At 44.0% G+C, this 12,823-nt stretch overlaps 1 protein-coding gene across 1 annotated transcript in view; it reads left to right on the forward strand.

Moving 5' to 3' along the window:
• The first annotated feature begins 849 nt into the window (after positions 1-849).
• LAMA3 (laminin subunit alpha 3) overlaps positions 850-12,823 on the forward strand; it is a 119,161-nt gene continuing 107,187 nt past the window's right edge. The window contains exons 1-2 of the mRNA XM_071737333.1: positions 850-1,270; positions 9,335-9,487. Coding sequence (XP_071593434.1) covers positions 1,007-1,270; positions 9,335-9,487 — 417 coding nt within the window. The 5' untranslated portion in view covers positions 850-1,006. The remainder of the gene's footprint in view (positions 1,271-9,334; positions 9,488-12,823) is intronic.

The raw sequence follows: 12,823 nt of genomic DNA on the forward strand, positions 1-12,823 counted from the left end.
TGACACGAGAGGTTCACAACTTGCAATGGGATGCTCTGAGATTTTGTATGGTCCATTAGAAATATTAATCCATATTACTACCAAGGGGGTAGGATCAGAAAGTTCTAGCTAGATGTGGAGTGTTCGTATCGTGTCTTGGCATCCCTGTGGAGCTGGGCATCAGAGCACAGACCTGCAGGCAACCCTTCCATTTACAGAAACAGAATGGTTTGGGTTGGAAGGGCCCCTAAAGACTATGTAGTTCCAACCCCTCTACATGGGCTGGGTCACTTCCCACTCAACCTGGCCTTGAACATGTCCAGGGATGAGGAACCCACAACTTCCAAGAGCAACCCATGCCAGTGTCTCCTTATCCTCACGGGAAAGAATTTCTTCCTACTATCTAACATAAATCCACTCTCTCCCAGTTTAAAAGCGTTCCCCCTCATCCTATCGCTTTTTTAAAAGTCCCTCCCCAGCTCTCCTGTAGACCCCTCCAGGTGCTGCAAGGCTGCTAGAAGGTCTCCCCAGAGTCTTCTCTCCTCCAGGTTGAACACACCTTCCTCTCTCAGCCCGTCTTCACAGGAGAGGTGCTCCAGCCCTTCCATCACCTTCGTAGCCCTCCTCAGGCTCCATGTCATAAGACCCAGCGTGCTTCCCCCCGCTCAGCACACCCGCACTCCCGGGGGACGCGCCCCTCTCCTCACCGGCGCCCCGCACCGGGGCTGCGCTTCACCTCGCCCCGCCCCACCCTGCGCACCGCGGGCAGGCAGGGAAGAAGAGCGGGCAGGGAAGAAGAGCAGGCAGGCAGGGAAGAAGAGCGGGCAGGGAAGAAGAGCGGGCAAGGAAGAAGAGCGGGCAAGGAAGAAGAGCGGGCAAGGAAGAAGAGCGGGCAAGGAGACGAGCAGGCAGGAGCGGGCAGACCGCCGGCACCCGCTGCCTCCTCCCGTCCCTGCCCGTCCCGCCCACCCACCCACCGCAGCTATAGGGGCGGCCCTGAGGTGGCGAGGGCAGAGCCCGGCGCAGGATGGCCGTGGCGCCGGGCTCCCCGCTCCTCTGGGCGCTACTCCCGCACCTCCTCAGCCTGTGCCCCGCACAGCCGGACCCCCCCAGTTCTCGCCGGATGGGGCTTAGCCTCCACCCGCCCTACTTCAACCTGGCGGCGGCAGCCAGCATCTGGGCGACGGCCACATGCGGGGAGGGGGCGGCGGCGGGCGGCGAGGGGCGGCCGGAGCTGTACTGCAAGCTGGTGGGGGGCCCGGCCGCTGCACCCCTCGGACGCGCCATCCAGGTAACCGTGCGGGGCCGTGCGTGAGAGTGTGTGTGTGTCTTTTTCGGGAGTCTCGGTCCGTTGCGGGGGGTGTTGGTGTTACCCTTCGTGGGTGCGTGGTCTCATTCTCTCGAGTGTTTTCTCCCGGCTGGGCGTGTGCCCAGGGGAGGGGAGAGTGGGCCGGCGGCACCCCACGCAGGAGGGCTTTGGGTGGTGTGTGTGTGTGGAGGCTTCTGCCCATAGGTTTGTTTTTCTGCTGGCAGAACTGCCTTCTAGACCTTGGTCCTGGCTTCTGCGTGCCTCGGTATTCTGATTGTAGAGAGGAAAAATTCTTCTTCTCAACGGGAAGTGGTAGGGTCCTTAAATACTGTGGTAGAAGGAATTTCAAGAAGGAATGGAAAAGGTATTTGCACCCAAAAAGCAAAGAACAAAAGGATGTTAACAGAATGCATCTTTCCTGATGAAATGCGGTGAAGACACAGGACTTGACCACACATAAATGTACATGGCATCATTTTCCTGTTAAAACAGAGCTTGTGCAGGTCACCAGGCTTTTAACTTAAAAGTTTTCAGTAAAACGAGTGCAAGCTTACCTGTGGACACAAGCTGAGTAATAATCATGCCTGAGCATTTATGACAGGAGGTGATTAAGTGCCTTATTTCCTTGATAAAAGTAGGGAGCCTAATGAGAGCTTGAGACATTCTGGTTGGGTATTGATACTGTAGGCTACAGATGTGCTTAACTAGTTGTAATTTTGAAAGAGTGACAACAGCCACAGTACTTTTCAGGAGGACTCTTCCACTAACTGAATCTTTAGCACTTCAACAGATACAAAACTTTTTTTGGGGGGGACAATTTAATCTATAATGATCACTGAGTAGAGATGTCCTGGCACTGGCTGGAGGTGCCTTCCCAGCCCCTCAGCCCCATCTGCTTCTGGTGCCCATGGTGCTGTGGCTGCTGCTGGGGATGCATGAACCACTCATCCTGCCAGGCACTCGAGCAGATGGAAGAAGTTTGGGGAGTACCTGATTGGTCTTCTGTGGCCTCAGCACTTGGCCCGTGGTCTGCTGAGAGCAGCGTGATGCTTCTGGGAGTAAAGCAGTGAGTCTAGGGGAGACTGGATGGGGACATCCTGCACTGGTCTCATCTCACTGCCCATGTCAAGTGGGCATCTTTCTGAGGTGCAGTGGGAAAAGAGGTCTGGTTTTAGTCAGGTGGCTTTGCAGTAATTAAAAACACTAAATGTGAAGCTTATCATTTATGCTTTGTGTTGCTTGTGGGAGGAAGCCAGAGATTCCTTGGGACTCTGACAGGGAGTACAAGCACACAGGAAAGCAAGGATTGCCAATTACAAGAAGGACAACAATAAAAGCAAAACTGTTGGCAAAGGTTTAGTGGAAATACTTTTTTCCTTTGGTAGACACTTGCACAAACATGTCTGTTAGAGGGTAAGGAAGAAGTTACAAATGATAGATGTTCAGTATCAGTTTGATCAGAACTTTGTTAAAGGGGGGGACTTTCCTAAAGCCTCAGACCTTCCAAAGTTATTTTAGTTATATTCTGTCTTTGTGGGAGGAGAAGAGAGCCAGAATGAAACTGCAATTTGAAAGGGATTTCGAAAGTTCTGAGGTCCACTTTATGACTCCAGGCAATAAAAAAAGAATGCAAATAAGTTTCTAACATCTTGGAAGACGGGTTAGTGTTTCGGTGTCTTATGAGGTGTTTGTATGTTTTAATAGTGAAATAACCCTTAATATCTGATTTCAGAGGAAGTTACAATGGACAAGAGAGTTTTTCTTCTCCTAATTTAGCTAGGACAGATTCTCCAGGGAGAGGGCTAAGAAGGTGTAGCATATGTACTCCTTGCCATGTGCCAGAAGGGAGCGTGCACCATCAGGCAGCCTGCCCTCAGCATTCATTGGGCAGCCCCAGCCAGCAGTGTGCTTTGCCCTGGACTTCTCTCTGCTGTGCCTCCCTGCCTCACCATGAAATCTCAGCACACCTTACATCAGTGCAGTGCCCTCTGTCATAAAAAAGCTCAAAGTGCTTTGGAGATGCTTGCAGGCTGAGTAATACACGGTTTTACTAATAGGAAAACTGGGTCACAAGTATTGCGTGCTCACGCTAAGGTTACAAGAAAAGGTTGTGGTGATCAGAAAACTGTTTGATCCTCTGTTTCTAATACATCTCTGAAGTTTACACATCAAACCCTGCATACTAAGTGCAACACCTGTGTTTAAAGCTGCCTGAAACAACCATATCACCAGATGAATAGCTAGCCAAATAATCTCTCAGCCATGTGCTGTAGGCCACTGCTGTAGTGATAGCTCATACTAACATGCCTTGAAATATCAGAAATCACAGTATACAACAAACAAAAACCAGCCAAAGCAAATATCAGATAAACATGTCAAGCAAGACAAATGAAGCCTGTTGTGTGACACACATTGCCCCGATGGGTTTTATAATTGTTCCCTTTATATACTCATACCCAACTGGAAATGAGGGTCTGCTGTATATAGGAAGGAGGAATTCCTCTTATTAAATATTTGCCTTGCAGGTCCTAGGTTAGAAGGCAGTTATGGTTCATGCCTGATTGATGTTCCCAGAAAGACTACTGATAGCTCAGCCCTGGCACAAGGGAGCATGTTGTGCCTCTTGCAGCTTTTGAGTAAGCACAGATACAGCAGTGCCTCTCTCCAGTTTTAACAAAGCCCTATTGAGATACATAACATGAATATTTCTGTGGTTTACGAGTAGTTGTTGTGGTTCAAGAAGGGTTGGAGAGTCTTTCAAAAGGCCAGGGAAATCCAGCCACAGAAAATGTGACAGCAGCACAATGTATGTATTATCAAGCCTCACCGGTTCAAAGACACTGTAAATAAGAGAGCCTCTTGAGGAAAATTAGAGAGAAGTGCATTAAATTCTTAACAGAAGCTGAGTTTACATAGACCCATGTAAAATCAGCATAAGTCTTCACGTGTTGTTTCTTAAGAGCCTAAGGGAAAGTCATGTGGCTTTACAGAAAGTGGTGGGTATGAGAGCCATCCTGTCAGGGCCAGTTTAATTTTAAGCAATGCCATACACCTGGGTTCACTCCCTTTTTGGGGTCTTCACGAGGCTGGACTTTGACTGTAGCTCTGAATAGGGACATTGGAAAGAAGGTGCAGAGAGTGATCCTTTTTCTGACAAGGGAGCAGGCAGCTGTGTTGCCAGGGCTATCCCCAGCACTGAAAATGAGGCAAAGAGAGGAGGAGCAGTCTCAGTCTCATTTGCGCTGCTTTGCCAAGCTTTGGAGCTTGTAGTACCTGGCAAATCCAGAAAGAGCATTTGGAGGTCATTTAAAGCTCTTCTGTGAGGTGATCTGTGGGGTGGACAGTCCCTTCATAAATATCTCAACAGAGGCTCTTAAGGTGGTGCTGGACACATGCTGTGGAAAGCAGTTATGTTTCCTTTAGCACATTGGCAAGAGGGACAGTGGCTTAATAAGAACAGTGTTGAGTGAAGTGATGCACTGCAGTGTAAAATATTTCAGCAACTGATAGATAAATGGCATGCCTGGTTTTGTCTGCCAATCTGTTTGCAGTGCTGTGCGGGTGTGAATTAAAGAATACCTGTTCTACCCTGCCAGTGGGTGAAGAACTATGAAATAGTGAACAGATCCTTCATTGTTGTCACCTTCTATAAATTACAGGTGAGACATTGTCATGCCTGGTAGTCTCTGGTCCATAATGGTGTATTTAGGTGAACTCCTTCATGCAGTTCCAGTTTTCTCCTTCTCTCAGGAGACTCAGAGGAAAAGAGGGTAACAAGGTCACCAGCAAATGCACACCTGCTTGCCTGATGAACTGCAGCCAAAATCAAAGTCTCAAGGTTCAGTCTCTGGGAGTGGAGACGTGTCCTGTAGCAGATAGGTTGAGCACAGTGTGCCTGAGATACTGCCAATGGGAAGATGGGAGGGCTGCTCTGTTCAATAATTTTTCTTTTTTTTTTTTTTTTTTTCTGCCTTGTTGGCAGGGTTGCTAGAATATACTTTAAATAATAGAAACTCCAGCTGTTGCAATGAAATTCCTTGAATTACGTGACCAAAAAGAAAAGATGGTATCATGAGTTCAGATAGTGATCTGTTATCCTGAAATCACATAGGTGCATGAAAATGTATTGTTTGCATTTAATACCCCTTATTATTTTCTGTTCATTCAGCCTTTCTTCGAGGCTGTTCCCACCTCAGAGCTGAAGCTTGTAGCAGCAACTATTTTCTGCTTATTTCCAGCCTGATTATCATGAATGTGAATTTTGATCTAAAGACCGTGTTTCATGCATGTTATATATAGTGAACCTTATGCTGTTACATCTTTCAGAACTCTAAGTATGCATTTTTCAGGAAAATCTTAACTGGGAAGTTGCTCTGATGTGGTGGTAACTGCAGTTGTTGGTGCATATATTGATTTCTCAGTGTACTGATTTTGCAGATAGTGACATGGTGTTGGTTGTCATTGCTGTAGAAACTGGAAACATTGCCTGCAGTTTGCACAGGCTGGTGTGGTGTCTACCAACTGCACCTGAATCCCTTGGTGTCCTCCTGTGTTGTAGTTTGTACAAAAATCAGCCAGCCCATCTTCTCTAACAGAGCTGGAGGACAGTCATGTTATAACATGATCCCTAGACACAGTTAACCAGCCTGTGTATGAGAGGATGCAGTAAGTCTCTAACTGGGCCCCTCACTTCAAGAAAGATACTGAGGGGCTGGAGTGGGTCCAGAGGAGAGCACTGAGGCTGATGAAGGGACAAGAGGCAAAGTCTTATGAGGAGAGGCTGAGGGAGCAGGGGTTGTTTAGTCTGGAGAAGAGGAGGATCAGAGGGGACCTTATTACTCTCCACAACTCCCTGAAGGGAGGCTGAAGCCAGGTGGGGGTCAGGCTCTTCTCCCAGACAGCTAGTGACAGGATGAGAGGGCATATCCTGAAGCTACACCATAGGAGGTTTAGGTTGGATGTTAGGAAGCACTTCCTCATGGAAAGGGTGATCAGACATTGGAACAGACTGCCCGGGGAAATGGTGGAGTCACCATTCCTGGAGGTGTTTAGGGAGAGAGTGGATGTGGCACTTATTGCCGTGGTATAGTCGATGTGGTGGTGTTAGGTCGTAGGCTGGACTTAATGATCTCAGAGATCCTTTCCAGCCTCACTGGTTCTGTGTGATTCTGTAATTTTCAAGAGTTAACCCTCAGCCAGTTGGCACCTGTAGTGCTGAATCATAACACCTAATGGAAACAACGTCGTATCTTGGGCTTTCTGGTGGAGCAGGATGAGGATGGAAACACTTCTGTAGTTGTTCAGCGTGGAGAAGAGGAGGCTCAGGGGAGACCTCATCACTCTCTACAACTCCCTGAAAGGAGGGGGTAGCTGGGGGGGGGGTTGGTCTCTTCTCCCAAGCAGCTCCCAGTAAGACAAGAGGGCAGGGACTTAAGCTCTGCCAGGGGAGGTTTAGGTTGTATATTAGGAAAAAATTCTTCACAGAGAGGGTGATCAGGCATTGGAATGGGCTGCCCAGAGAGGTGGTGGATTCTCCATCCCTGGAGGTTTTTAAGAGCCCCTGGATGTGGCACTCAGTGCCATGGTCTGGTAACCACAATGGTATTGGATCAGGGGTTGGACTTGATGATCTCAGAGGTCCCTTTCAACCCGTCTGATTCTGTGATTCTATACGCACATATTATTACTACCAGTGCAGAAATATTTAGTGAACATCCATGTTCTGTGTTTGAAAGACATAACACGGTGTATTTATATCACATGAGAACAATGAAGTAGTTTCCAATCCATTAGTAACTATGGCAGATCTTAAACAAATTCTGCTAGAGATAAACATCTTAAGTTCACCAGGCCTGCAAGACCACCCAGCTAGAATGCTGCTCCTCTATTAAAAGTGGACAAGTGCGATGACTCTGGTTACTTTACACTAATTAATCTGACAGCAGTGACAAACAAAATAATGGCAGTTATATGGGATTCTGTTGCTATTTAAAAGGTAGGAATAAAAATTCATGCTAGCCAGCCTACGTTGTGGGAATAACAAAAAAATTTTCATATTTGTTGGATGAGCATATACTTAGCTGATAAATAGAGTGGTGCGAATATTACATTATTTAAAACATGGGTCCAGCACAGTGTCAGCAACTCACAGGGGGAATGTATTAAACAGCTGTATGACTGAAGTAACCATTAAAAAGGTACTGCCATTCTGTGAAAATGTAATTTTCCTTCTGGGATTCTACAAAGATCTGTGCCTGGCACAGTTTAGTGTTTTTGTTGATTATCTCCACCCAGTGACTGGAGTAAGAACTGAATAGGACACAAAAAAGATCCCTTAATAACTATTTATGATGTTTCAGCAATAATCTGAGTAGAATGTGTAATGCAGTTTGTTGAAAATAAAAATACTGCTTGTAGAGCAAGTCAAGATCCCAAATTAGAAGACAATTAAGTTTCCTGGAGTTTATTTATTCTTATTGTACAGAAGAGTACAAAGAGCTTTAAAAATTATCAGAGAAATTATCTGGGCATCTCTGGACTGTGGCTTTAGTTGGGGACTAGAAATTGGGTGGCAACTTCTGCAAATGAAGATACAATGGGCTTCTTAAAAGGGAAACTTACAGGGAACAGTCTCTAGGATCCATTACACTTTCCACGGTACATATGGTTCATAAGTCTCTGATTCAGAATGCACTATAGTGGCATGAAAAAGAAGAAAGCAGTGTTATAAAATTATAACACCAAACTTATAGGCAAATAATTGATAGAGTATTTTTTAATGCTTTTTCATACCAGGCTATGCAAATATACTGGTATTTCATGGTCTTTTAGGATAATTGAAGACAATGTGTATGTTGCTCTAATCTAATTTCAAGAATCTTTGTGCCATTATTTTTCTGCAGACTTAATGTAGGTAATTGCACCAAAGTATAAAAAAATTAAGTAATAAAGACTGTCACGGTTTAACACCCGCCCGGCAATTAAACCGAGTAACAGACGCTCTCTATTAATCTCTCTCTCCTCCCTGATAAGAAAGGAGAGAGAATAAGGGAGAGAGACTTATGGGTTGGAAACTAAACTACACAACTTTAATGAAACAGTAATGATAAATAAGAAAAATTAATAAATATATACAAATATACAGGAAAATGGATACCGCATTCCTCCCTCCTTCCCCCCAGTAGCTCTCACGTCACCACCGAGGCTGCAGGGCAGCCCTGGGAAAGTCCAGGCTGGACTCCTGGAGTCGGCAGCAGTTGGGAACTGGAGGCAGGAACACACAGATAAGGGCTGGCACGGATCAGGACCACAGGCAGGCAAACGGACGGGATCCTTCCAGGATGCCGGGGAGAAGAAAGGGAAGCAGGAAAGGCAGGAAGGGCAGGCAGCCGGAAGCTGGAAGCAGGAAATCTGGCTTGGCCCTCGTGATCCCTCAAATTTATACTGAGGATGACGTATATGGGATGGAATACTCTGTTTGGTCAATTCTGCCATCTATCTTGTCCGTTCCTCCCCAAAGGAGGGATGCAGGTGGGACCTCTTTATGTTTTCCTCAGAGCTGAGCAGTGTCCTTGGCTCTGCACACCAGTCTCTAGCAGTAACTATAAACATCAAGTGTTATCAGTCCCAGAAACACACACTGTCTGAGAAACTTGCTGTTAATTTCAGCAAGTGCAACTACTTACAAGAGACTTAGCTAAAAGCAAAAGTACAAGACAGAAACTCACCTTTATCCTGGCCCAAACCAGGACAAAGACTTATTGTACTCTCCTTAAAGACATTTCTTAAATTTTAGTTTGTAACATAAAATTTAGTGTTTTTCAGGGTATAAGTGTGCAAAGTAATCTCTGGGGAAAATAATTTATACATTAAATATTACTTTATTTGAGGAGAGTACCAAAATATAACCATTTTTAGTCAACACTCTAGTTCAGAATCTCAGCAACAGCCTGTGTCTGCAGCATGTAAGATTTCAATTGAGAATTTTTTTTTGTTTTTAATTTATTATTTATTTAATTTATTTGTTTTTAATTTACTGTGTTTCAGGGACAGTCTTGTGATTATTGCAATGCTGCTGATCCCAGTAAAGCTCACCCCATAACCAATGCAATAGATGGCACGGAGCGCTGGTGGCAAAGTCCTCCTCTTTCTATGGGCTTGAAGTACAATGAAGTCAATGTTACTTTAGACCTGGGGCAGGTGAGTACATGAGCTATTGGGTGAGCTCTGATAATTTTTTGCATTTATATACAATCGATACAACTGGGAGAGATGTTTGAACTGATGATTTTAACTTTCAGCACCACGGCTTTTTTTGTCTGGTTTTTGTTCTGTATTTTTTTACTTTATTAAAGTGATAATTTCCTTCAGGAATTTTGATGATGTGGGTTCTTGCCACTAGCATCACACAGATTTAATGGCTGCGTGCTGTCTTGCACAGACACTGTAACTGGTTAACCTGAGGTTACCAAGGGGTTTGGTCAGTGGAAACTGGGGCTCTACCTTCTGTTTCGTATTCTCCTCTTCCATGGGCCCACAGAAAGAGGGGTATTTGTGCTCTCTTCATCATTCTTCCCCAGCAGAGTGTAGGGAAGAGCATCTTTCAGGCTAAGCATGCAGAGCACTGCATGCATGGTGGTGTGGAATAGGTGTGGGAAGGCAGCTCCCTCCCTGTAAAGCAGGACCTTCCCTTCTGAGCTGCTTCCATCCTCTGTGGTCTCTGCAAGACACAGGATTAGGCTGTGGTTTCTCTTGCAGTGTAGCCCAGCATATTTGTGACCAATACTTGTGCATCATCATCACGATCCACTTGTGTAGCACATTGCTCCATCCAAAATTTCTATTCCCATGGTGTGCTTTTTAGCTTTTTTGAAGGACCTGCTGACATCTTTTATGTGATGAGTAAATTTCTGAGAAACCTCATGCTTTCAGATGAAGGATGTGGATTGCATGCCCTCTTCTCTTGGGACTCCTTAGAGGCCAACCATTATGTGTTAAAATTCCTGTGGTTATTAAAGGATTTCTCAGTGGGAGGCTGCGTGTTTCTCTTTTCTCTGGTACCACTTGGAAAGGCGACTCTGAACTCCCTTACTTGGAAATGAGGAAAACCCAAGACAGAGGTCAATATTACTTCAGGTCTTGTGATCAGGGAGGGATAATTTTAGTTGGTGGATGGGTGAGGGTTTAGTAAGATTCATGTGAGTATTTATTTATTTCTTTATAAGGCATTATCTTGTATCTGCATTCAGTCAGTTAAACTGTAATCTCAGGATTTGTTTGAACTTGAGATTAACTTTTGACATTTTGTGTAGTGTTCCCACACCCCAGATTCATACAGTAGTGCACAATACTAAGAATGAAGAAAATTAAATACTATTACAGAGTAAGAGAATTGGTAAACACTGAGACCCCAATTCACCTTAACTTATTTCAGGCTCCTAAAAATTAAGGTCTTAGTGTGTAAGTCATGCCAGCTTTCTCAGTAGTTGGCAGAGACAAAAATTTTCTTAGTGTAATTCCTTCTCAAGTGAGCTGAGAAGAAGGTTTTGGGTTTTAAGGCAAAGTAAATGTTCCTGATGTTAGATGTGTGTGTAAATACTGTGCAGAACCTAGGGCTGTAATGTTGAAAAGATAGCAGGGCTATAGTTTTCCTCACTGAGTTGTCCTATTCTTTATTTTGAAACAAGGCACCTTTTCTATGCAAACAAAATATGGAAATGTTTTTGCATGAGCAAAACATGACAAAGAGTAAAGTACCTATGCGTGCAGGGAAGCAATAACTGAGGTTGCTCATCATATATTCACAATTAGAGGAAGCAGAACTTAGTACAATGTCAAAAGCTTTTAATTTGCTGCATTCCTGCCTTTGTAACTTGAAAGATGGAGAGCAGAGTCTCAGTGGGGTCTTTTGCTTTGGTCTCATGGCAATATCTAATGGAATAGCTGCACCATGGTGGAAGTTTGAGGGCTCACTACCATGGAATTGGAGCAGAACAACCACCTGCTGCTGTTTCTTTTTCACAAGGGCTGGGGGTAATTTTGAAAGTCAAAGGCCCTTCAGAATGTTAAATCTTTCTGCTAGAAAAATGTTTATTTTGCTGTACTTTGTAGTACGAGAAAAAAGCAAAAACCTTAAAGCAAAAGCCCTGCTTTACTTCCCTTTCTGTAGTATAGTTACATTTCTAATCAATCACAGTCCTTCTGAATAATAATTATAATGTTGATCCCTGAGGCAATCTCTCCATTCTGTTAGCATACCTGCTTATACTGTGGCTATTCCTGACTTGTTTAAAATATTTAGATCAACTGAAGTCTCATTTATTCCTGTGATTGGTCCTGATTTTCCCAATGTAGTTTTCAACATATTTTAAACTTTTGAATCCAGAATGCCTGACTTAAGTTCATTGCCCTTTCCCTGACTTTTTGGATTGCCTAATTTTAGCAGGTGGGCCCTGATCTTTTGCTTTCTTAATGCTCAGCAGGTATTACAGTAATACTCCCTTAGGTATATTTCTGAACTCTGTCTTCAGAAGCAGAAGATAAATGTTTGGGATAGCATGATAGTGTGTGATGAAAAAGAAATGTGTAACTGTTACACTTCAAAAGGTGTAGCCCACAAATGTTATTGTTGCTTTTAGTTATGCATCATTTCTTTGCTGTGCCTTTATGACAGTAATAGAGTGCTGAAAGTCTCAATCTTGGTTAATTTTTGTACACTAATATGTTGAATAGTTTCTAGGCAGTGATATTATTAGTCACTGTTGTAAACTGAAAGCATGCAGTGGAATGTAATGTCTAAATTATTACCTCTATTAGGGATGGAGAGAAACAGCCATAATTTAAGTGGTATAGCCTGTGGAGGACTTGATTCTTTTATGTGTTCTGCCAGTTAAGAATGTGAACATTTTGTAAAAAAGCCTTGCAGTTTGGCAAATCTTCTGAGTTGCTTTTAATATGTTAGGTATTTCTTATGCATTTAATTATTAGGTTTGATAGCAATCTTTTATGTGCATAACTGTAAAACCAATATTTCTCTTGGGAATATTAATTAGCTATCGCTCATTGTTGTTATTAAAAACAATTTTTCTTAATTTACTAAAGATCTGACATAATTTCTTAAAGTGGTTCTGATGTTACAGTTAATTTAACTATCATTCTGTGAAATACGAAGTGTCCTTTGGGCCCTACTTCTGTAGGGAGAAGCTGTCAAGGTGTTGGGAGATTTATCACACGCTACATATAACTGGGCTTCCAAAAATAGTAATTGTATTCATTGTTCTTGACTATTGAAGACTTTTTATTACTACTGACCTGGAAATTAGACCCTGTTCTGGTGTGGAATTGTGTAACCTCTGTAATAACACTGAGAAATCCTGCAAATCAGGGCATGAGAACAATGCCATAAAGCTTTTGCAGTCTCCCAGAACTTCCCCAGCAGTGAGACAAAGCCTTTCCTCTGGAATCCCTGCACAGCTCTGCCTCCCCACAGACACTGACCCCTCCTCTGCTGCTGTGGTTCATGCTGTGGTTTCATAC

The sequence above is a fragment of the Heliangelus exortis genome, chromosome 2 (genome assembly GCF_036169615.1).
Source record: "Heliangelus exortis chromosome 2, bHelExo1.hap1, whole genome shotgun sequence".
NCBI lineage: Eukaryota > Metazoa > Chordata > Aves > Apodiformes > Trochilidae > Heliangelus > Heliangelus exortis.